The 26,255-nt window shown below is 46.0% G+C and overlaps 1 protein-coding gene across 1 annotated transcript in view; it reads right to left on the bottom strand.

The window, feature by feature from the left end:
* Positions 1 to 7,736: 7,736 nt before the first annotated feature.
* LOC103589437 (chromosome unknown open reading frame, human C14orf183) overlaps positions 7,737 to 26,255 on the bottom strand; it is a 42,927-nt gene continuing 24,408 nt past the window's right edge. The window contains 5 exon segments of the mRNA XM_008571412.1: positions 7,737 to 7,970; positions 8,669 to 8,807; positions 11,041 to 11,243; positions 18,272 to 18,378; positions 19,239 to 19,317. Coding sequence (XP_008569634.1) covers positions 7,737 to 7,970; positions 8,669 to 8,807; positions 11,041 to 11,243; positions 18,272 to 18,378; positions 19,239 to 19,317 — 762 coding nt within the window.

The following is a 26,255-nucleotide window of genomic DNA, read 5'->3' as shown; positions in this document are numbered from 1 at the left end:
TGATTGAGCTGACCCTCTGAATTTTGCTTGCTTGCTTTCTTCTTTTCTTTTCTTTTTTTTATAAACCACTAAATTTCCTACTTGGTCTGAGTCAACATATGTTGGATTTCAGTCATTTGCAATCAAGAGAGATATGACTAATGGGTTAAATCTTAATAAATACCTTTCCGTTTGAACAGACTGCTAGGGCCTGCAGGAATCCATTGTCTAATTCTATTATCTGTCCTCTGCATGGTTCCATCTGACTGGAGCATCAGGGCAAGAAGCAGAATAGCTCAGAGAGACTGTGATTGGGTTTTAAAATGAGAATTTAATAGTATGGTAAAGATTTATCTCTTATCACTGTTTCATGTGTGGAGGGAGACAGGAGAGGAAAGCCTTTTTGCTTTGGAGATTTGAAAACAGTTTTTATGTTAAACATGTTTTATCTTTATAATACAAAAGAATAATAGTAAAGTTTATTTTACAGAATTTGAAAAGATGTGATTCAGGCCAGTTTACCCTTCAAGACTACGAGGGTACCAGCCCCATAGAGTTAACTCTGACAGCCATGCAAACGCTTCAGGTAAAGCCAAGCTTTGCAGAGTGCAGCAGTCAAGACAAGCCCTGTTCTCACCCACACCGGAACTCAGCCTGCCTGTTCCTCCCCTCGCTGCTTGGTTTGCCAAGGCCAGCAGGCCAGTTGGATGATTACTGACTTGGGCCTACCCACACCCCTGCCTGCATCCTTTCACCAGAGTTTCATTTGGAATCCTGAGCAAAGTTCTCAGATTGCTGATTCTACTGCCAACAGCAAACATTATCTATCTTCAAGATATGTTGGCAGAAAAACCAAAATTTTATACATTCAGGCCAGCCAAAATCTTGAGGCCAGTTAACTTCCTGGGTGATTTCATCTGAGTCACTCTTCACGTCTGCCCATAGTGAAGCCGAGCCTGTGCACTGCTCAACTCTCAGCCCGTATTGCCGGGACATCCCCACCTCACGTTTCCCACTGCAGCCTTCCCTGATAACACGTTCCTTTGGGTTGCCCTGTTTTGACCTCAAGACTCCTGTTCCATTGTGAAACGTCTCTTACTCCCGCAGACTATTCACTGCATCCTTTTTTTTTTTTTTTTTTTTTGCCTTCATTGAAACAAGATCTTTCCAAATATACCTGGTACACCTACCCCATTGGTCCTCTCCCAATTCTCAAACAGAACCTTCCAGTGCTTCTCCCCAGCACCAGTCCTGCCATCATCCTGAAAAAGCTGAATTTTCATATGTGTGTCTCAGCCAATATCCTAGCCTCTAATCTGGTCACCTCCTTAACTTCAAGGACCTTTGTCTCCTTTCCACTTCAGCTATGTCTATATCCTGTATGTTCTCAAAACTCAGAACTGAAACATCAAATTCTAATATCCCTAAAGTTGTTGAAAACAAACAAACAAACAAACAAACTCCAATATCACATGTTCTAACTTTAATTCCTTGGTTTCCAGCATTCATACTGTTAAGCTTCATCATTTTTGTTTTATCAAGACTTCTGGACAATGAACAACTCCATTTTCCCAGAATTCACACATTCAACAAATAGCTACTGAGTCCATGTATGTGCCAGGTACTGCCAGGCAAAGTTCACAAAGCTTCATTCTAGTGATAGGATTACCTACTGCTGCATAACAAACCTCTCCAAAACTTAGCAACTTCAAACAATAAGGATTTATTATGCCTCACAATTTTCTGGTCAGGAATTGGGTCAGGGCTAGGTGAGGCAGCTCTTCTGCCTTGCTGGGTGTCATCTGGCATCATCTCATCTGGTCATTCACTCGTCTACATTCTGTTGATAGCTGGGCCATGCTGAAAAGTCCAAGAAGCCATCACTCACATGTCTCCCACTTAAGTGATCTTCCACATAGCTTCTTTCTCTACGTGAGTGCTTCCTCATAAGGTGATGATCTCAGGGTAGTCAGACTTGTTACATGGTACCTAGTTTCAAAGAGTAAAAGCAGAATCTGATAAGCCTCTTAAAAGTTAGGCCCAGAACTGGCACAGTATCCTTTCTGCCTCATTCTGTCAGTCAAAGCAAGTATCAAATCATGAAGCCAGTCCAGATTTCATGGAAGGAGAAATAAAACTCACCTCTTGATCAATGGAACAGCGTGTGTGTATTACGAGAAAAGGACTCGATGGTGGCCATTTTTGGAGACAGTCTATGTGATATTATGATATGTATATTTTGGTTTTCATCCATGGTTCCTGGCTTGTTCTAACCTTCTCCTGCCTTTCTGCCTTGGAGCTGGCCAAAAAGAAAATTTCTGACCTACCTTATCTGATTGTAGGTCATAAGACCCCCATTCCAGAAGGGGGCCCCACCCCATACCTGGGAGGAAAGAATGCTGCAGAGAGGCCAGGAAGAATCTGAACAGACAGGCCTTGCTGGGTTCCTTCACCCAGTCTATTAAAGTTAGATCATACCCTTTTTGTCCAATCACATTTCTACACAGTTGTCCATGCTTTAATCATGCCTACATGATGAAGCTTCTGTAACAACCCAAAAGCACAGGGTTCAGGGAGCTTCCTGATAGCTGAACACATGGAGGTTCCTGGAGGGCGGTGAATCCCAGGAGGATGCAGAAACTCCACGCCCCTTCCCCGACACCTCACCCTAAGCATCTCTCCATCTCTATCCTCAGTAATATCCTTTATAATAAACCTGTAAATGTGTTTCCCTGATTTCTGTGAGCTGTTCAAGCAAATTAACTGAGCCTAAAGAGGGAAGAGGAGGTGTGGGAACCCCCATTCACAGCCAGTCAGTCAGAAGCACAGGTAAAATAATCTGGGGCTTGCATCTGGCATCTGACGCGAAGGACGATCTATGTCCATACCACCCTGAATGTGCCTGATCTCATCTGAGGTGATGAGCAGTCCTGGACAGAGCCCTGCTGTGGGATCTGATGCTACCTCCAGGTAGGCAGTGTTGGAATTGAATTAGAGGACATCCAGCTGGGGTCTGCTGCAGAATCGCTTGCTTGTTGGTGGGGAGAAGTCCCCACACACTTGGTCACAGAAGTCTGTCTTCTGTGTTGTTGCTGAGTAAGAGCTGGAAAAACACTTTGGTGTTTTTTCCTAACAGGTGTCGAAATTGTTGTGCCCAGATCAACTGCAGACAAGAGCAGAGTTTTCAATGGAAATTTTTAAAAAGTGTGACCAAGATCTTGAAGCATTTCTTTGAAAAATTATAACAGGAGGTGAAACATGGCTTTACCGGTATGATCCTGAAGATAAAGCACAAAATCATGGCTACCAAGAGGTGGAAGTGGTCCAGTCAAAGCAAAAGCAGACTGGTCAAGAGCAAAGGTCACAGCAACAGTTTTGGGATGCTCAAGGCATTTTGCTTGTTGACTTTCTGGAGGGCCAAAGAATGATAACACCTGCTTATTATGAGTGTTTTGAGAAAATTACCAAAGCTTTATGAAAATGCCTAGGAAAGCTTCACTAGAGAGTCCTTCTCCACCACGACAATTCTCCTGCTCACTTCTCTCATCAAACGAGGATAATTTTGCAAGAGTTTCAATGGGAAATCATCAGGCATCCACCTTACAGTCCTGCTTTGGTGTCTCCTTTTTTTCTGTTTCCCAATCTTAAAGAATCTTTAAAGGGCATCTATTTTTCTTCAGTTAAAAATGTTAAAATGACGGGCCGGCCCAGTGGCGCACTGCTACAGTTTGCCGCTTGGGAGTGCGGCGGCGCTCCCACCGAGGGTTCGGATCCCACATGTAGACCGGCCGCTTGCTGGCTGAGCGAGGTGCGGGTGCAACACTGAGCGTTGCAATCCCGTTGCCGGTCCCGGTCCGGTACGGGTGCAACACTGAAGGTTGCGATCCGTTGCCAGTCACGAAAAAAAAAAAAAATGTTAAAATGACTGCATTGACATGGTTAAATTCCCAGGACCCTCAGTTCTTTAGGAATGGAACAAATGGCTGATATACGGCTCACAAAAGTGTCTTGAACTTGATGGAACTTATGTTAAGAAATAAAGTTTATTTTCTTTATTTTTATCTTTTAATTCCATTTTTCCACCAACTTTTTGAAGCTCTCTCACATATACACAAACGGGAAAATACCAGATAGTAATAAGAGCTGCTCAGAGAATTAAAACAAGTCAATTTGATAAAGAATAATTGAGTAGCTCCTGTAGAGTGAGGGGGTTGTCAGGTAAAGTCTGTGGGAAGAAGTGCCATTTAAATTACAACTTGAAAGACAAGAAATTACCAGCTGTGTGAAGGTCCAGGCAGGAGGAAGAGCTAGCACAAAAGCTCTATGACATGAATGAGCCATGCAGGTTTAAGGAATAGAAAGAAGGATAATGTGTTAGTTAAGAGTGCAGACAACGACAGACCATTGGAAATGAGGTCACACAAGTACAAAGGGCCAGATCAAGTGAACCAGGATAGGGAAGTTGCGTTTTATTCCAAGAGCAGTCTCAGGAAAGTCACTGTTGCAGGGAACCCTAAGCATTTTCTAATTGTTAAGCCTTTCCTCTTTTCCACTTGAGAAACTGTTTTAGAAACCCCACGCTTGTCTGCCTTAATTGCAGACTGGCCTCTGCGACTTAGCTTACTTGCTTCCTGCACCCACCCTCTGTGAAGTAACAGCAGTCTCACATCCCCCAAGGGCCAGATGCAAACTAGGCTCCAAAAGTGACCAATGGACTGTGTCCCATAATCAGCCAATCCAAATTAGCTGGACTGCCTCTCTCATTTACATAAGAGGACCTGAATGGGAACTTGGGTGGGAAAAGGGCATGAATTTAGGCTATATGAGATGGTCTTTTCCTTTGTTCTGAGAGACACTGGTTTAGGAGTTTTTGCTCCCCAGTGCTCTCCTTGCTTGCAAGCAAAAAGAAGCGCTGTAACACTGAACAAAAAGCTGCAACACTAACATAAAGAGCTATAAAACTGCAACACTGACACCAGTCTTGGATTCCTCTGTGCGTTCTCCCCACACCACCACCACCGAAGGGTTTTAAGCTGAGAAGAGACATGATATGACATATATTATTAAAAGGTAACTCTGGCTGCCTTGTGGTGAAGTATAAGAGTGAAAGCAGCAAGACCAGTTGGCTCCTGTGGGAGCCCAGGACAGAGGAGAGGGTGGCTTGTTCTGACTGCTGGCTGTGGGGAGGAGACAAAAACTGGAGACATGTTTGGAGGCTGGACCAGCAGGAAGTGCTGAGGATGGAGCCTGTTTTGTCTTGGTTCAAGTCCCATTTATGCTGGGTAATCATTGCAAAAACCTCCTGCCTGTTCCTCACCCACACCCAGCTGTTACTGTCCCTCTTCAGAGTTTTAAAGATTATTTTAAATTCTGTACATTTGCATACATTGCCACACTTCATGACAGGCTCTGCCCCTCCCCCACTTGGGTTCATTTCCTGCCCCTGTCCCACACATGCCCTTTGCTCCAGGTATATTTAATATTCACTCTTCCCTGATCACATTCTAGTGCATGACCCTGGGCGTGGCACATGTTGTTTCTTTTGCCTAGAATTTTTCTTCTCTCTGACCTCCATTACTTCATCTACTCAACTTCTATTTCTCTTTCAAAATCTAACAGGTGTCACTTCTTGCGCTGAGCCTCCCCTGAAACCCCAGTTTTATTTAGATTTCTGTGCACTCGACCCAAGGCAGCATGGATGTCCAACTCCTTGTCTGTCTCTTCCAGTTGACTGTGGGTCTCTTCAGGGCACAGAGTGTCACTAGGACCTGACACAGTGCTCCAGAACCTGACACTATCATGTTCAGCATAGTTTGCCCTTGGAATCTGAAAATATGTGTTACAAGGTCAAATCACAGCAGAAAGATGGATTTGATGGATCCCTTTAATGAGGTGCTCCATTCTTCCAGGCTGATTCTGGGAAGTTAGACTCATCATTTAAAAGGTCTGCAAGTCTCCAAGGGGAGAAGTTAAGTTCCTCTGTCCTCAAGATCCTCCAGGAAGGTTCTTGGCCTCTGCACTCTCGGTAATCAACATCACTGTTGATAACAGTATTGACTCCCGGCAGAATTAGTGCTCAGGTTGCCATCCTCACTCCACCCCGCAAGTCATAGGCTGAGAGAAGATCTGAAAAGCCTCCTGCTGCCCGTAGTTCACTGTGATGCTTACAGTTGCTGACTCTAAAATTTACACCCAGACCTGGTCTTTGCCCCTGAACTTCAGATTCTCATATCCAGTTGCCCAGTGGACTTCTCTATCCGGATGTCCCCCAAACTTGGCAGGTCTAAAATTGAACTCACCATCTCTCTTGCTCCCATATACTCATGACAGGCAGTCCATCAATTACAATGAAGCATCGATGAATATTTTGTAAGCTCACCCGCCTCTTTATTCCTATTGCCAGGATCTTGGTCCTAGTCCTCCACTTCTACGGCCCTTCTCCAGCCCCTTCAGCCCCTTCTCCAGCCTCCTGTTCCTGGCCTTGTCCTCTGGTTCCCAGAGGATCTATCTGAAACAAAAATGTAATTTTATCCCTCCCCTGCCTGAAACCCTTTAATTGCCCAACACAGGTTATCAAACTTGAGTTTGCATTTGAATCACCTTGAGAGCGTCTTAAAAATGCAGATTCCTGAGCCCCTCTCCAGAGCCAATAAATCAGATATTCTGGTGGTGCAGCCAAGAGATGCACATTTTTAAGTAGTGCCCGAGGGATTCCGATTGAGCTGGGACATCCATCCTGATCCACAGGATGAATCCAAGCTCCATCATTCACTCTACCAGGCCTTCATCATGTCTCTGTCTCTTAGGCCAGGTCCCACCACATACAGCTCTCTGCTGTTCTTCTTACCTTCCCCCTTTGCTCTATTTTGCCTGCTGCCAGGAATGTCCTCTCTGAATGACCCCCCTTTTCAATGGGGTAACTCTTCCTTATCCTTTATAACTTCGCTACGAGAAGCATCAGCATCTCCTGGGAGCTTGCTAGAAATGCAGAATCAAAGGCCACAGCCCAGCCCTATTGAATCAGAGCCTCGGTGATGCCTATGCACGTCAGAGAATAAGAGGCACAGCTTTATAACTTGGTTCAAGAGTCACCTCTTCGAGGAAGCCCTTCCAGACCGACACACGCTCATTAAGTATTTATTCCTACAAATTAACACTGGGCACCACGACCACTGCACTTGCAACATTTCAAAAGTTAGGACTTCCATAGTCCAGTCCCAGAGAACCTTCGGATTTAAAGTGTGGTCCAAAGAGGAATTTTAATCCCCAGGTATCCCCCAAGTCAAGGGTACATCCCTTTCTCATTCTTGTGGTCCCATCCCCCATCTTAGTACCTCTGCCCCCTTTCTTCTCTGCCACTGCCCAGCCCCACACCAGGTGTTCCCCACATGCCGGGTCCCCTGCCTCGTCTGGCTTCTTTGGCGACATGGTTCTTCTTCAGTCCTGTCTGCTTTTCTCCTGAGAAACTAGCTGTGTGGCTCCGTTTCTTCTCCCTTCAGAGAATGGGGCAGGCGGAAGGAGTGACGTGACCAGGGCCATGCTCTGGTGGCTTGAGCCTGCGGCAGTCCAGACGCTTCTTCATGTACCTCTCTCTCCCGTCCTTGGTCAGCGAGTGTCCTGTTCCCCGTGGGAAGAGCGACGGCCTAGGAGCCACTGACTGCGGATGTCCCTGGGCAGGCCCCTGAACCTCTCTGAGCCCCTACTAACTGGTCTGTAAAAGGGGGTAGTAACACTTGCCGGGCTCCCTCACGCCTTCCTTAAGGGCGCGCCAACACTGTGGGGCGATATGCACGGGTGAGCACGCGCACACGCACGCGCAATCCTCCGGGGTTGGCCTGGGAGGGAGCAGGGCTCCTCCCGCCCTCTTCCTCTTCGGCACCGCCTCGGCAGTGCGCATGCGCAGCCTGGCCGTGCTCTCCCGAGCGCCCTGAACGCCGAGAAGAGGCTACGCAGGTCCCCTGAGGCCGTTCTCCGAAGTTGTCAGCCAGCTCCTAGTGGTGGTGATGAAGTATGGCTACACCTGTCAACTCGAAGTCATTGTTGATCACAGAACTGGGTGGCCACACAAGTGGGGAGGGATCAGCCCCAGACTTGATGTGCAACTCAAAGATGTAGAAAAATGGCAGACCCATCTTCTCCTGTCGGGCTCTTTTACCTGCCGGTAATCCTAACCCAACTGGGTCAATTGTCAGGCTAGGGCTGGGTCTGGAGCTCACAGACCCCTCAATCCCGTTCACAGACTGGGTCACAAACCCTTCACCCGCCAGGCTGGATCCCCAGACCCCTCGCACGCAGGTCTATGAGCTAGGTCACCAGCAAACAGGTCCTTGGAAGCCACAGGTTGGAAAGCATGACCAGGGAAGCTGCCTCCGCTGGAGGGCCTGCCAGCAACGCCCGGACCACGCATGCGCACCAGCTCCACCCACACACACAATTAGTTTACTGAACCACCCCCAACCGGCCCTGAGGCGAGGGGAGCCTGATTAAATTATTCTGTTTTCCCAGCAGCTCTCATCCCATCAGTTTGGTTTTCGTACTGATGACCTCAGCTGGCATCATGGGCCTCGAGGAAGCAAGACAAAAACACACAAGAGGAAAGATCCTGGGATTCTTTTTCTGGGGATGTAATACATGCATACAGATATAATGCCTCAGTGGACAAAGCTAAGAGAGCAAAGCCCTGGGTCACCTGCCGGCTGGCTGCTGCCCTGAGACTCAGCCAGCGGTCTGGACGAGGAGCCCAATCTTCTTGACATCCACTTGAGCATCTACACTGGAGACTGCTTTTCTGGGGCAGGCTGGGCACCTGGGACATGTGGATGTTCTCACTGAGGAGTGTCCCAGAGCAATTAGTATGCACAGAGGGACACTGGCCGTCCAGGGAGCTCATCCCAGCAGAACCCGGGGCTTTATTTAGCAGAAACATGAGGAACTGTGGGCACTAGAGCTGAGAGCTCGCCTAGGACATCTATGGTATCTTTATTTTATCTTTTTCCTGCTGAGTGGAGGCAAGAGAGTTCTCTAAATGAGTATGAAGCCAGGGAACACAGATTTTATTTTTGGATTGGTTAGAACTCTTTGGCATAAATGAAATTGTCAAACTGGACTACTCCTCTCCTCCCTCACTCCCAATATTCTATTAAGAACAACTATTTATGACACACCAACTATGTGCCATGCATAGTATTAGGCACTTGACCTATGTTGTCTTAGGTAACACGCTCCTTGCATAGAATTGAAAATGAGACAGAAACTCATGGGATTTTTAGAACCTATAGTAGAAACTGGAGTGTCTGACTCCCAAGTCCGTCCCTTACTCCATCAACCTTTCCCAAAGCATTCTCAGTAGACCCCTATTCTGAGGGGACCGTCTGTGGTCAAATGAATTGGGGACTGTCTGCATATTGAGTCTTCTTTAGTTTCAGAATGCTCTAAGCTTAAAATTACAGAATACTCCATGGCCTAAACAACAAAGTCACAAACGTAAAGGGCCATCCCAGAGGTGGTTAATGCAACAGCTTAACAACATCAGAGATCAAAATCAGCTTCTCTCAGATTTTCTTGGCTTTTCCCTCATGATTCCAATATGACTGCTGCAGCTCCAAGCTCTTGTCATCACATGACAATGCCCAAAGACAGAAGGAAAAGAATCTTAGTCTTATGACTTGTTTTGAGGGCTAAGAAAACCTTCCTAGAAATCCCCAAGACTGGCCAATATGACTGCTGCAGCTCCAAGCTCTTGTCATCACATGACAATGCCCAAAGACAGAAGGGAAAGAATCTTAGTCTTATGACTTGTTTTGAGGGCTAAGAAAACCTTCCTAGAAATCCCCAAGACTGATTTCCTTTACATCCTTACATGCGGGGCTGTATCATATGCTCATATCTAAAGCAGTCCTTGTCGAGGGGAATGGCTTGGATCTATCCATGTTCCTCCCTGGGGAGGAACTGGGGAGGAGCCCATGAAACACACACATATTATAACCCGACAAAATCGAGGTTATCTTAGCAAAGACACGTACGGGGAATGTTGTTGAGTAGGAAACCAGCAGGGTCTTCCATGCCCTTCTTCAAAATTCACATTGTACATTAATATATTTAAGGCTCTATGGTAAAGAAGCCCTTTTTACTTCTTTTAACCCAGTGCTTCCCAAACTTATTCTTTCTTGGAGTTCTTATTAACTTCCTGAAGCCACCGTGAGAAAAGCTGGATCTCTTCAGGCTATTTGTCCTCAGTTAAATGACTGTCCTGAGAGCTCTTTAGCACATCCTTGGAGCCAGACACCTCTCTTTGCAGATACTGGAGAACAATAACGACTCAATAATTTGTAGGAGAGAGTTTTCCCTCGCCCATTTAATGGGAATTAAAGGCAGGAGTTTTCTTTCTTCTGCAGACTCTTTTTCTTTTTGGCCATTTTAAATTAATAGGTTTAAGACATTACTTTTAGTTTAATTTCTTTCCATTAACCTTTCCAGCACTCCAGTGCCACTAGGGAGGGTGAAAATGACTGCTTTTTATAGCAATTAAAGAGGGACTGAGGGTTAGGTCAAACCAGGACTGCACTTCCCATTCTGCGTGTGCATCAGCAGTAACAAAGCCTGTAAGAACGCTCCCCACAGCGCCTTACTTCCCCAGGGCCACTGAGCCATGCCAGCAGCCTGCCAGAAGCCTGGACAGCTGGCGGTCAGCTCTTCCCAAGACTCAGCCCCGCAAATCTCTCCTCTCTCCTAAGCCTTAGGTCTCCCCACCGCCTACTCCTTCTCCAAGCCTCTTCCCTTGTTGGAAATTTCTTACTGGTTTAATGGTTTACACAAGGGAAACCTTGAGGTGCCTTTGTAATTGATATTTGAATGAAAATGGAAGCCCAGCTGGAGCTCTCTGCTTAAACAGCCAGTGCCCCTCATCCCCACAGGTCCTCAGAACCGAGAAGAAAGGGTTTGGGCCAGCAGGAAGGACACCCTTTGCATCCGAGAGAACCAAGGTTCAGGTTGATGTCACAGATATAACCATGGGTTCTGTCTCCTGTTCCTCTCCGGGTCCTCACTCTCCTGTGAGCTCACCTTTGTTCCTGTTCTTTCATGTGGGTTTTAAGAGGCAAGGCCATCGTGTTGGGCCAGGCGGAAGGGGTGTAAGGAGCAAGGAGCAGGGGGCAGCACGCTTGGCCTTTGCTGCCTTCCTCAGACAAGTCGTCCTGTAAGCTGGCCGGCTGCTTCCTCTGGGCTAGTGTCTGGTGGAAGAGACTGGGCAGGCGAGGTGCAACTTGCTAGGATGACAGAGAAGAGCTCAGCTCACTCTACTGGGTTCATCCAGGCCCTTCAACCTCCTGAAGGTTCTCTAAAAAATCACCTGATAAACACAGATTAATATGAAGAAAAGGCCTAACAAATTTTATTATGTCATAGTTTTATGTGACACAGCAGCCTTCGAACACCCAAAGATGTAGGGGAAATTGTCGATGTTTATGCTTAGGTTCTATGAAGCAGGCATAGCCAGGGAGAAATGTGACTGGACAAGAAAAGTATGATCTGATGCTTATAGACTCAGTGGGGAAACCCAGCAAGGCCTCTGTGTTTAGACTCTTCTTGGTCTCTCTGTATAGCATGTAAGAAAATAATCTAAGTTTTCAGAAATGACTTATCTGAGGGTGTTTTAACTGATTCAGGCCCAGCATGAAAGTTGTGTGACTGGTCCAGCCCATTCCCTGGATTTGTTATCTCTGCGTTTGTGCCTGTAGTCAAGCCTGATGGGCCAATGGAGCATACATAACATTGGCACTGAACTCAGAGCCTCAGTGAACCCCAAGTTCTACCTCCTGTTGCCTCCTTGCTCTTTGGGGCCCTGGGTCCCACCTGGCCTCCCCTTTCCTCCTCCTTGTGACCATTGCCACTCTCTGCCCAGGTGCACTGGCAGGGGGAGGCCCACATTCCACCATGGCCCTTCACCCCTGACAGGATCCTGGGCCGGGTCGCAAGGAGGGCTGGAGTCAGGAATGTGGTGTGGCATCTATAGACTAGGCACCGTAGCAGTCATCTGCCCCAGCTGGTGTTACCGAACCTAGTGGATCTGTTTGCCTGCACTACAGACAGCCAGTCACACCACACTCGAGTGTCTGCAGTAGAAAAAGAAAGTTTAATCACAAGGCAGCCATTGTGAGAAGGCAGGAGATTAGCACCTCAGACCCGCCTTCCCCACTATGGGGAAGGTAGTAGATTTATGGGGAAGTGGTTAGGGGTGGTGAGAGGCCTGGAGCATTAAAGGGTTTGGAGGAGTCCCTCAGTGATCTGTTCCGGTGCTAGGCTGTGGGCGTGTGCAGAAGACGGCAGGAGTGCCCTCCAAGGTCAAAGGTCAGATATTCATGCATGCTCAGTAAGGATGTCTGCAGGCTCAGCTTAGGCATGAGGCAGTCTCTTGACTTCTGTGCCAGAGGCATTATCTTAAAGGGCAGATAGGAAGCATCAGAATGAGAGGTGAGTTATGGAAATTTACTGAAAGAATGAGCAATTTAACCTTTAACTGAGGGCTGGTGGTTAGCTCAGTTGGTCAGAGCATGGTGCTGATAACACCAAGATCCAGGATTCAATCCCCGTACAGCCAGCCACCAAAAATAACAATAATAATAATAGATAAAGTAAACTTTTTTTTTTTAAAGATGACCAGTAAGGGGATCTTAACCCTTGACTTGGTGTTGTCAGCACCACGCTCTCCCAAATGAGCCAGCCGGCCATCCCTATATAGGGGTCCGAACCCGTGTAAACTTTAACTGAAAGGTACATAAGGGTTGGTGTTGGGAAAATAGAATAATTTAATCAGGCCCCCTTGCCTCGGGGCAGGTTGGGGGTGGTGCAGCATTCTTTATGGGCAGGTTGTGTGTGGGTGGAGTTAGTGGGCCTGCAGGGCACCACCACCTTGGCTGACTACTGCCTTGGGTGGCCACGAGGTACGCAGCTGTGCTTTCCAGCCTATGGCTTCCAAGGACCTGTTTGCCGATTACCTAGCTCATAGACCTGCGTGTGAGGGGTCTGCTGACCCAGCCTGGTGTGTGAAGGGTCTGTGACTCAGTCTGGAATGGGCTTGAGGGGTCTGTGAGCTCCAGACCCAGCCCTAGCTGGACAATTGGCCCAGTCAGTGCAGGATTAGGGGCAAGTACAAGAGCCTGACAACTGGCATGGTCCGTGTAGCTACAGAATTGGTGTCACAAACAGGATTCCGATAAGAGCCTAGCTTTGCAATTGGCTATGTCGACAGGATTCCGACATTAGCCTTAGCACTACAGTTGTGATGATAGGCATCTCTCACCCAGTCCCAATGCAGGTACCAAGAGTGTCCCAGGCAGAGGTCCTACTCCTTTGGGGGCGGGGGGTCTCCCATCTGCCCTGGGTTGGGGCAGTAAGCCCCTGGAAAGGGGAGATTGACTTTCCCTCCCCTAGCTAGGGACCACATTTTTATTTGCACTGGGCTTAGCAAATTTTATAGCCAGCCCTGGTTCTGAGATTCTCCAGGCCTCTCTCAGACTGCTCTTCCCATGGTTGTGTCTTTCTCATCCTTCAGGGCTCAGCTCACAGACCACCCCCTCGCATCGTCCTCCCTGCTCCTCCTATCCAAGGTAGGTGATGGAGTTTGGATGTGTTGTCCCCTCCAAAACTCATGTGGAAATCTGATCCCCAATGTGGCAGTGCAGGAAACTCATTGAGTCATGGGAGCGGATCCCTCATGAATTGGATTAATGCTCTCCCTAGGTGGGGGGATTAATGAGTGAGTTCTCGCTGTTAGTTCCTGCAAGAGCTGGTTGCTTAAAAGACCCTGGCACCTCCCCCCCCTTGCTTCCTCTTGCCGGGTGATGTGCTTGTACCCGCAGGTGGCCTGCCACTTTCCACCATGAGTAGAAGCAGCCTTAGGCCTGTGCTAGATACAGCTGTCCCAGAATCGTAAGCAAATAAACCTCTGTCCTTTATAGATTACCCAGTCTCAGGTATTTGTTATAGCAACACAAAACAGACTAATACAGTAGGTCAAACCTATTTTCTGTTTGTTTTCTTCATAGCCTTTATCACAATCTGTAATAATGTATTTGTTTTATTGCTTGTTTTCTGTCTGCCCCCAAAATGTTAAGCTCCAAAAGAGCAGGCTATTTGTCTTTGTTTTGGCAGCTGGCAGGTAGGGGGATCGGAATCCTTGACCTTGATGTTATAACACTGCCTCTCATCAACTGAGCTAACTGGCCAGCCCTGTCTGTCTTGTTCACAGCTGTATCCACGTCGCTTAGCACAACCTTCAGGAAAAAGTTTGGCATGTAGTATATACTCAACAAATATTTGTTGGATGAATAAATAAATTTATTTCAGATGCTGCATGGTAAAAATGGTTCCTATTTAAAACAAATATCCCCCCCCCAAAAAAAAGGCCACGCACACACAAAAAAACTCTGCATGGTGGGTTCACAAGCATTCGTTGTTTTATTCTCCAAACTGTCCTGTATGCTTAAAATGATAACATTCTAAGGAAGTTTTAAAAAGAACAGAAAATGTATTTGGGGGGTTTTATATACAAATCCTGTATTATTTTCAACTTGCTATTTTCCTCTCAATGACAAATCTTCGAGGGTCTTCCTACATTAGTCTGCATAGGCTAATTCATCATTTTTTAATTGGTAAATGGGTTTCCATAGTGCACTGTAATAATACCACATTTTAGCTGTTTCCCTACTGCTAGACAACTAGGTTATTCAAACTTCTTTTGCTGTTATAAGCAATGCTTCCCTGTGCAAGTGTGTGAGCGTTTCTCAAAGGTAGATCCCAGAACAAGGAATCGCTTGGTTAACAAGGCTTGCTCATTTTTTAATGTAACAGATACATGCTATATGTAGTAGTCCATTTTCTTTCTTTCTTTCTTTTTTTTTTTAAAGATGATCGGTAAGGGGATCTTAACCCATGGCCTTGGCGTTATCAGCATCACACTCTCCCAAGTGAGCCAGGGGTTGGCCTTTAGTAGTCCATTTTCTGTTGCTTGTAGCAGAATACCTGAAACTGAGTCATTTATAAAGAACACAAAATTTATTTCTTACAGTTTGGGAGGCTGGGAAGTCCACGGTCCAGGGGGCACATCTGGAAAGGATCTTCTTGGTGGTGACTCTACAGCAACACAGGTGTCACATGGCAAGAATGGCTGGAATGCTTTCATGTGCTCTCCTTATAAGGTCACAACTGCCACTCCTGTGACAATCCACTAAACCGTTAACCTATTACTCCACAAATGGATTAATCCATTCACCTGGGCATAGTCGTCATGATCCAAACACCTCTTAAAGGCCCCACCTTTCAACACTGCCGTGGTCTGACTTTCCACCCTCTATACCATTACAGTGGGGAATCAAGCTTCATTGAGTTTTGGTGGGACATTCAATCCACAGCACATGTTTTAAATCACTCCATCTCCTTGGCACAGAATGGATCTCCTGAGAGGCAAGGTGAGAGAGCTGTGTGTGGCTCTGAGCTGACTGCTGGGGCTCATGTTCCCTTCCTGGCACTCACACCACTGCTGTGTTGTGTCTTCTGCCCTCTCTGGTCCCATAGTCCATATAAGGAACATCCTAGCAATTACTTGTCTCAGGAAAAAAAAAAGAATGATTCCCTTTCTATGTGTCTGCTCAGAGACACTTCCTCTTCCCCATGGAGTAGGATGAGATAAGAGCAGGAAGGACTTGAAAAAAGGTTTAAGTCCTTTTTTAAAAAATAGCAGAGAACTGCTGCTTTGTATTTTTTCCTGATTTTTATTTATTGAAAAGCCTGACTCTAGCTCCTCTTGAGTTTGCGATGGACAATGGAAAGGTTTGGAGCCATCCTAAGATCTATGATGCACTCATTCAACAAGTATTGACTAAGCACCTCAGGGATCTGGCATAGGCTCTGATTAATCAGGACATCACTGGCTCTAATGCAGAAGTAGGAGCCTCCTACTATGTGAGTTAACACCTGTTTAGTTGGCTTTATGGACTGAATGTTTGTGTCCCCAAAATTCATATGTTGAAGTCCTAACCCTTAATGTGATAGTATTTGGATATGGGGCCTTTGGGTAGTAATTAGGGTTAAATGAGGTCGTGAGGGTGGAGCCATGGTCTAATGGGATTAGTGCCCTTCTAAGAAGAGACACCAAGAGAGCTCTCTCTCTCTCTGTCTCTCCTCACCATGTGAGGACCCAGCAAGAAGGCAGCCACCTTCAAGCCAGGAAGAGAGCCTTCACCTGAAACCTAACTGGCCAGCATCCTGATCTTGGACTTCCAGCTTCCAGAACTGTGAAAAATACATTACTGTTGTTTAAGCCACCAGTCTGTTGTATTTTGATATGTCAGCCTGAGAAGACTAAGACAGTTGGGTACCTGGGTGGTGCCATGGGGGACACATAGGGACTTGGGGCAATGGCTAGTCACCAATTGATACAGAAGTATTTCAATATTTTAACAATTGACACAAATATACTATAGTGCACCAGCACTCTTCATGGAGTCTACATTCTAGTGAGAGGAAGCAGACAGTATACAAAATAAGCAAAATAAATGGTGTGTCAAATGGTGTTATACGCTATAGAGAAAAACAAGGCAGAGGAGAGGATTAGGAGGTGCCATGGAGGAGGGAAGTTGCTATTTTATGTTGCAAGAAAAAGGAGACAGAAGGAGGAAGGTATGCTCCCTATCCTTTAAGGGCACTTTCCAGAAGTTACACACACTACTTATATTCGCTACAGAAGATGGGAAATGCAGACTGAATTTGGGGAAGCCATGTGCACAGCTGTGGGTGGGGGGAGGTGCTGGTGTCCACTACTGAAGATGGCGAGGATGGGTACTGGGGACCAACCAGCCACACAGGGAAATGACATGATTGGACTGTGTTGTGGAAAGATAATTATCCAGGATCTGTTCGGAGACAGTACTCCATGGGTCTGTCACATGTGTGGATGTCTTATGAGCGGGGGCATTCATGACCTATGTTCTGGACCACCTTTGCAAGGATGTTTGTATAGAAAATAGTCTTGGAAGACAGAGACAGTGTCTCCCTCTGTAGCAAAGTGCAGGCATGCTTAGTGTCCAGTATGATAAAAATAATGTCTCCTGCATAAAGGGTCAGGAGACTTACTGCCTATCATAAAAGATTCAAATCCCCTAAGCTCAGCATTCCTCCCCTGTATTGCAACCCAGGGGAGTTGTCTCCCGGCCCCCTTTGCATCAACCTCTGGGAAATGGAGCCAAGGGAACCAGCATAAGAATATATATTTATTGGGCCGAGCCCGTGGTGCACTCGGGAGAGTGCGGCGCTGGGAGCGCAGCAGCATTCCCGCCGCGGGTTCGGATCCTATATAGGGATGGCTGGTGCGATGTGCTCACTGGCTGAGCGCGGTGCGGCTGGTCACAAAAAAAAAAAAAAAAAAAAGAATATATATTTATTTAATTTTTCCCAGGTATCAAGGGAAAATAGTACCTTTACAATGGAGAAATCTGGCAGATACCACCTTAACAAAGACATCAGATTTAACAGCACCAATAATGGGACAAACTGACATTGTGTGTCTCAATGTAATACACTGAGAAGAGCCCATTATCATTTCTGTTGTATTTTTGTTAAAAAAATATATAACATGACTCTAATCATGAGGAAAAAATAAATCCAAATTGAGGGCAAAGCTACAAAAATATTAACATCATGAGATACAGAAAAGGACAGGGGAAATATTCTAGATTACAGGGGCTGAACAGATATGACAAGTAAATGCCATTTGTCACCCTTGACTGGCTCTTGAGGTGAAAAGGGAAAAAACAAATACAATAATATTTATATCCTTGGAAAAACTGAATATGGACATATATTACATAATATTATATCATTGTTAAATTTCTTGAATGTTATCACGGTATTGTGATTGTGTAGGAAAATGATCATGTTCTTAGGACATACACACTGAAATATTTAGGGGAGAAGTGTCTTGATGTCAGCAGCTTATTTTCAAATGGTTCAGAAGAAAATGTGTACATGAATATATATAGAAAACACAAATGTCACTAAATGCTAATAAGTGATGAATCTAGGTGAAGGGTATGCAGTGTTCATTGGATTATTCTGTAAACTTCTCTGAAGTTTGACTTTTTTTTTTTGTGGCTGGCCAGTACATGTTTGACCTTTTTTAAAACAAAAAGTTGGGAAAAGAATCCTGGTGGCCCTGGAGGATGGACCAGGGGAGGGCTGGTTTGGGGTATGGCTGGATTAGGAAGCCCCTTCCTTCAGGACCTCGCTCCCCATCACTCACCACAGCTTCTCTCTGCAGCACGGTCTCCTCCACTCCTGCAACAGAGGGGCTGTTCTGGGCAGTAGGGCACACGGTCACAGGCTTCTCTGGCTCCCCCAGCCTCCCAGCTAGTTTGGAGAGAAGAAAGAGGTGTCTAACTCCCTGTTTCAGCTTGGAAAATCCCAGGGAAGGGCTATGAGTAGTTCAGCTTGGGTTGTGCGCCCACCCCTGGGTCAGAAAAAGGCAGAAAGGGGAGAGGTGTGGTCAAGACACAGCGTGGGCTACACGCTCCGGGCAGTGAAGGGACACTTGGGGCTGCATGAAAGCAGATGCCAAGAGGCAGAATCAGTTAGACGTGAGAGGGGAGCATGAGAGAAGTGGAGGAATTAGGATGATTCAGTGGCCTCTAACTATGGTGCCATGAACTGAAAGAGAGAACACAAGGAGACAAGCTGGTTTGTGTGTTCTGTTTCGAACTTGATGAATTCAGAAGCTTTGGGGCATCTATGGGGAGAAATCTCACAAATTGTGGGAATGCAGTTCTATAGCTCAGAAAAGCATTGGCAGTCCCTGATGAAGACATGGGTGTTCCAGGTCCACCAGGACAATGCAGAAGGTGCCCCTGTTTCCGCAGCTGAGCAGCAGAGCCCTCCCTAGAAACCAGGCCCCTTGGCGAGAGAGATCCTGGCTAATTGTGAGGGAGTAGAAGTTGGGAGCCATTAAAAGGCATTGTCCAAGATCAGGGGTTCAGATCCCCAAACGGGCCAGCCACCAGAAAAAGAAAGAAAAGAAAAAAAGTCTTCACATCCACATTTCTGTTGAGCACCTCAGCATTCAATGACTCAGCAAGGGCTGCTCCTGCTGCTTGTTCTGGAGCACACTGGGGGTTGCTGGGCAAATATTTGACCAGTGTTTGTGGCCTAACCCTGCAGTGGCCTGAGCCCCATCAGTTGCAGAGTCAGCAGCTCTCTTGGCTTCTCCATCATACCCAGGTACAGCGGGGGCCGTTGAGCCATTCCAAGCTCATCTGGATATCCAGAAAAGACCCCTTGCCAAGAAATGTGTCCCTGGGGAGAAGAAGAGAAGGGAAATATAAAGAAAGAATCCTGGCACCCTGCTCCTGTCCTCTCTCCAGAAACTTTTCTTTACTATACTCTGTTTGCCTTCTTAATCTGTGTTCAGAGGAAGTGGAGTCTGTGGTTAATCTCTTGAGATCCGCAGTGAGTCAGACATGGGTTTGAATTCCAATTTCTTCATCCAAAATGATGATAATAAATGTACCTCTCCCCGGGAGTGAGTGAAAGTCAGTGTGGTGGCAGCGCAGCACTTGGGACAAGGTGAGTATGAGCCCAAGTGAGCTGTTCTGCTCCAGCAGCATCTGAACAAGGCTGGAGGTGGACAGTGCCAGTCCTTGGCCCTCTCAGGCCTCCTGAGGTAGTTTCCAGTCACAGGCAGAAGATATTACCTCAAATCAGATACCCACAGATGCTGCAGGGGGCAGAAGCTGGAGGAGGGTGGCTGGGACATCACTTGTGTAATCTGCACACCTAAAATAAGCTCAGGCAGGAGACTCTGGGAATTTCCTGTAATTTTCACTGTAAATGTCCTATTTATAAAGCTGAGTCACTGCAAGCCGCTGTTTAACAGCCACTCCGCGTGTGGAGACAGGCCGTAACAGGAAATGAGAAACACACCCAGAAACACAGGCCTCACCCCCAGGCTTTGGGGGACGCCCTGGGCCAGCCTGGGCCTGGCTGTTCAGCCCCTGGAAGCACCTGGCAAACTCAGCGGATCTGGGTTACTCGACCGGGCTTACTCTCTCTCATCCCCCCATGGGCCCTTTTTCTGGCTTCTTTGCTCCGAAATGGCCTCTTTTTTGTTTGTTTGTTTGCTATAAATTTACAAGGAAAGTCTGGCCTCCCAAGGGTTGCTTACAAGCAGTGCCAAACTTGTCTCCCCCAAAGACCCAAGGGGTCTGGCACCCAGTGGGGTCTGAGGGCATCTGTCTGCTTCCTTGTGTGATTAGGCCTGCCTAATGCCTCTGCTCATCCCAATCTCTATTAAAAAAGCAAATTCTCCCGAGAGATTCCTAGGTTCAGGGCTTCGGTGCCTGGGGGCAGAATTAATTAAAGGCACAAAGGGGCAAAGCACACTGCACTTGATGATGTATAATTTCATCAGGGCAAGCTCTTGGCGGAGAGGCCCAGAGGGAACACAAAACCCTCCTCCTTTCCTCATTTTACAGCCACTCAGGCAGGGACTGAGATCAGGGTCACTAACTGGGCTGTTAAACCAGGGCCTCCACATCCTGCCTCCAGTGGGCAGAGCCAGCCCCATTTCACCACCTCGCAGGTGTGCAGAGAAGTTTCCAAATCAAAGCAACCCTAATACTTGGTTACAGCTTCTCATTAAACAAGGCAAACAAGCTGCCCAGTTAAAACATTCTCAACATTTTCTCCTCCCTCAACAGGCTGCTTTTCAGGACCAAGCTCAGGGACCCCAGCTCTGTGTGCCTTGTGGGTGCAGCTCTGACTTTCAGGGGATCTGAGGATGTAGGGGGTTGGGAGCCTAAGAAGTTCCTGGGCTCTGGCAACTTTGGGCATTAGCATCACAGCAGTGCCCTGACTTTGATCAGGGTGGGGCCTCTATGAACTGGGCAACGTGGGCGGTGGTGGGAGGGGATTGTCAGGTACCCAAGTCTGTCTCCCAGTGCCAGAGCTCTTCCCTCCTCATCCTCACGTTAAGTGACCAAAGGTCCCCAGGGCTTTGGATGATGGATCTTCTGGTCCAGCTACTCTTCTGGAACCTGAGGCTCCTTTACCACCCACATTCCCTGATACTTCCCAGGCCTCACACGGACCCCACACACCCAGGCAAAATCCCTCTCAGCCCCCATTCCTTTCCCTTTTCTCTGTCTTCCTCCTCCTCTCTGCATCCCTCCCTCTCTCACTTTGCATGTCCCCTCCCCATTACCAGAGAACTTTAGGCCATCTTTTCTCCATCACTGTGGTCGGTGGCCTGACAGCGAGTCTCTGAAGATATGGAGACCCCAGATGTTAATTTCACAAAGGCCCAGATATCTTCTCCTCCTTCCTAATGAGTCATCCTTTCCCTACCCCCTACCCCGGTTCTCCTACCCCACCTACCACAGAGATTAAAGGAGGGGGGATGGGGCTTCTTACTGTAGCAGTGGAAAAAAACACATCAACTTAGATAAAACAAAGATTCAAACAAATTAAAGCTACTAAGTTTCAGCAAGTTTGCCAGACACAAAATCAACCTGCAAAAATCAACAGCCTCTCTCTCCATGCACAATACCTGCCAGAAAACACACTAAAAAGATACCATTCACAGTAACAAGAATTACAAAATTCTTTATGTAGAAAGCCATTACCCAAGAATACGCAAAGCTTCTATTAAAATTTTAAAAATTCAAATAAGGAAAAAGAAAATGACCTGAATAAATAGAGCACATTCCATGCTTTTTGACTGTATAACCTAATACAGGGTGACTTATTTTGGAGGGCTTTATAAAGACCTAGTTATATTAATGATTAACCTATAAGTTCAATGTAATGTCAATCAAAGTTTTAGTTGGATTTCTCAATAAATAAATAATTAACTTGTAAAAAGAAGAGAACAGGAGAGACTTGCCAATTAAATACACCACAAAGTCAATGCAATGACAATAGTACTGGCTCAGAAACCGTCCAAAAGACCAGTGGGACAGAATAGAAAGCTCAGCCACACACCCACGTACTGTGTGTATGTGGACAGAGAGAGAAACTTAAGAAAACACAAGTTCTCAGTGGGTTAAACTACAAGTTAAGGTTTTGTTGGGAAACTTTGCTATACTACTATCATTGTAACAGATACACCTGAGGAATAACAAAACATGTGCCTTAAGGTCCTTCTGTGACAAAATAAACTACATAAAACTGGATCTGTGGAGAGAACAGTACTTAACGTTCTACAGACCTTAATTTCTGGCCTTTACTGGACACCAAATCTGCTGACACCTTGATCTCAGACTTCCCAGCCTCTAGAACTGTGAAAAATAAATTTCTGTTATTTATAAGCCACTCAGTTTGTGGATTCCTGTCATCACAGCCCAAACAGACTAACCCAAGGAATTTTTACTTTAACTAATTCATACAGATGTTTAGCTCTCCGGAATTCTTAAAAGCATACACTTTTTAACAAATATATGGCATAAAAATCAAATCTCATAAATTTTGTTTCCATTCCCTTTACCTCCTTGTCGTTCATTTAGTATTTCCATAAAATAACATCCTTTCCTCTTTTAGGAAAGATTAGTCTGAGTTGTACCGTAGTAACAAATAAGCGCCACATCACAGAGACTTATATATTGATAACTGATACTTGATCATTGATAATTGTTGAAACTGAGTAATGACTTTAACATTTAGGTTTGATATACTATATACATGAAAATATATGTTTGAAATTTTCCATAATAAATTTTTTTTTCTAAATCTCCATGCCTTGCAACAATAAAAGTTGTTTCTTTCTCATGCTACATGTCCATTATGGATCAGCAAGGTCTCTCCTCCACTTTGTCCTCATTTAGTGACACTGACTTGAGAGCCTCCACCCTCTGGGGCATTCCCAGTTACTGTAGCATTGGAAAGGAATCAGGATGGAGCATGTGATGACTCTTAAGGCTTTTGCCTGAAAGTGAAACATACCACTTTTGTTCACATTTTATCAGCAAAGCAAGTCACATGGGCACACCCAATTTCAGTGGCTTAGGAAAATATGGTTGTACTATCTACTCAGTAGAAACGGAACTGAAAATATTTGGTGAACAGCACTAATGATGACCACAGCCCTGAAGAGATGTGAATCTAGAAATGAATTAAAAGCAAAAAGGTACTCAGCTACCACAGTTGTTACCAATGGATTTTACCTCCAAACACAACAAAACACTCAGCTTTCTCACTTGTGATACAACACTCAAAATTATGCCAAGATTGGGAGTCCCACAATGTCAGGCACAATTTATATATCTTTACCTTTCCAATACGTAGCACTCTGCTTGTCTTTACCAGGTGCTAAATTAAGAGCTGCTGAACTGAAGAGACACAGGAAGCAAGCAATGGGAATTGACAAGCATCCCCTTAGAGAACCCATTTCTCATCTTTGTTTTCACTTTTACCAAACTCTGTCTTATGATGTTCCCAGGAGGAGGGGAAGAGGGCTGGTGCTTTTCTAGGAGGATACTGGGTTACTGAGGCTTTCCTAGGTGGCCAGTCTTTCTCTGCCAAGAACTTAGCCAACGTCAGGGGCTGCAGAATGGAGCCTCAGGATCATCCAACTCAAAAACACTCATCTTACAGGTGAGGAAACTGAACGTCAGGGAAGGTAATGCTCCCTTTAAGAGTCTATGGCCTCCTAAGAGCCCTTTGCCTTAGCATTCTCTAAAGTGCTTGTGGCTAAACTGACTTTCGAACCTGGGTTTTCTGAACCCGGCCCAGTGCTCTCTTTGTTTGCATATTGTGTCTAGCCATGCTGTAACTTGATATGTGTTCAGCAAAACAGGAGGTGGGGGGGAGGGCGGGGGGGGGGGGATGAATCTGCTGTTCCCTGTAGGTCTTGGCTCCTGTCTCCTTCTCGTTATATATTATATGAGGGGGGGGGGGGTATGAATCTGCTGTTCCCTGTAGGTCTTGGCTCCTGTCTCCTTCTCGTTATATATTATATGAGCACTAGCAAGGCTTTTATATAGTACCAGAATGGCCTCTAGACACAGGCCGATTGTTCCCCTGGAGCTCCACTGGAGAGACAGATTTTTGTTCCAACACTGGAAGGAGAGCTGGTCCTGTTGGACTTGGTGAGAAATGGTGTCATGGTCTTCAGCACGGCAACTTCTGAAGGGATTTCTGAGAGTAACTTGGACCATATCCACTCTCTTTAGATCCGAAGCCTAGCTGTGCTGTGCTCTACTGTAATCATTGCCAGCACAGGAGATGGGCTGCCAAGAAAGGACCCACTCAGAACAGTGCCATGTGTTAAACGACCCTTTGGTGAGCTCTTGCTGGAGCATCTTGAGGGCAAAGGATTGTAGAGTGATTACTAACTTGAACAAACCCACGCATCACTGGACTATAAAAATCATTCCAATATTGAAGCGTTTAAAGACTTAATGACCCAGCAAAGATGGAAAATATGTTTAAATGCAGATCTCAGTCATTAAAAATGCATTTGGCATGCCACATTTGCCTCCTATGAAAATGGGGGAAAAATATATCTAGGGCAAAACTGTTCCCCAAGGAGGTGGGTTAGAAAAGGAAGAGACAACCCTCGCTGGGTAACCAATGAGGCAAATGCTCCGAGGTACTCATATTGTCTTTCTGATGGTTGGTGGTACCGTCACCATTTAAAGCAGCAGCCAATTCACCATCCTAGAGACTTCTGAACTGTGCAAGATGCAGAAAGCATTTTCTGAGATAGACCCACCTCATAGGGGAAGATACCGGAAAGAGTCTGGCTTGCTAGAACACTAAGAAGTAAGGCAGCTGGAGAAATTTATATGGAAAGAAACATTGAGGGAAGCAGTTTATAAAAAGAGACTAAATTTATCTCCTGCTGAATACGTGTTTCTTTCTTCTTACGTGATCTGAGATCTACGAGGGCTGCCATAACAAAGTACCACAGACTGGCTGGCTTAAGCAATATAAATTTATTTTCTCATAGTTTCAGAGGCTAAAAATCTGAGATCAAGGTGTTGTCAGGCTTAGTTTCTTCTGAGGGTTGTGAGAAAAGGATCTGTCCCAGGCTTCTCTCCTTGGCTTATAGATGGCCGTCTTATCCCTGTGTCCTTTTATTGTCTTCCCAATATACATAGCTGTGTTCCAATTTCCTCTTTTTATATAGACACCAGTCATATTGAATTAGAGCCACCCCTACTTGTTCTCATTTAACTTGATTACCTCTATAAAGACCCTATCTCCACATATCTCATTCTGAGGTACCGTGGTTAGTACTTCAACATATAAATGAGGGTGGGGGAGGACAAAATTCAGTCTATAACAGTCACTAAATGATTATAATACATCCAAAAGGAGGCTTGGGGAGGGGGTCGTGTTTTATTGTGCAGAAATAATAAGTTCACGGTGTATGGAGTGGCTTCTGCTTTTCTAAGGTGGTTCACAGCCCCAGTTATGTGATCTTGAGCAAATCACATAACCCTCCCAAGCCTCAATTTTCTCAGTTGTAAAACAAAGGAATTAAGTCGGTGAGCTAGATGTGGTGATTGGCACTCCAACCCGCTTCTTGTGCGCTTTCCTATATGACAGAGACAAGCAAACTAAAAACTACATTTCCCAGATTCCTTTGCGGTTAGGGGGTCTGGCTATGAATTAGGTCTCCCAGTAAGAGGCACTGCAGGAGATTTGGAGGACAAAAATGAAGCAGAGGCTCTCTTCCTAGTGCTGTTTCTGCAGACAAGACCTGGTCAACAGGATGGGAAGGAAGTTGTGCAGGCTGGAGTTAGCATTCCGGCGTCTCAGAACCAGGTGGAGGGTCTTGAAGAGCACATATGCGTGTTCATTGCTGCACTGTTGTAATCGGAAAAGGCTGGCAACAATCCAAATGTCCATCAACAGGGAACTGCTTGAATCGACTATGGCATATCGGCACACACGATGGAGTGCCGTGCGGCTCTCTAAAGGAATACAAAGACTATTTCCATTTAGTGCCATGGAACAATCTTCAAGGTGGATAGTCCGTGAAAACAGCGAAGTGGAGAAAAAGGTATACAGTACACGGCCATTTGGAAAGGGGGGGACACATGTGCATATTTAAAAGAAATCTCAGAAGAATAAACAAACCAAAAAAAACGGTACTCCTAAAGATCCTTTAACGTAAAAATAGTGTGACGGAGATGTCCAGTCCTAAACTGTGGCAGTGAAGCTTGAAACAAAAAGACACGGCGCCTATTTCCCTGCCCCGTTCAGAGTGGTGGGGCGGGAGGGGGGGGCAG

Source organism: Galeopterus variegatus, unplaced genomic scaffold, assembly GCF_000696425.1.
Source record: "Galeopterus variegatus unplaced genomic scaffold, G_variegatus-3.0.2 Scaffold687, whole genome shotgun sequence".
In the NCBI taxonomy this organism is placed as follows: Eukaryota; Metazoa; Chordata; class Mammalia; order Dermoptera; family Cynocephalidae; genus Galeopterus; species Galeopterus variegatus.
This window is presented reverse-complemented; position numbering and strand designations above follow the sequence as displayed.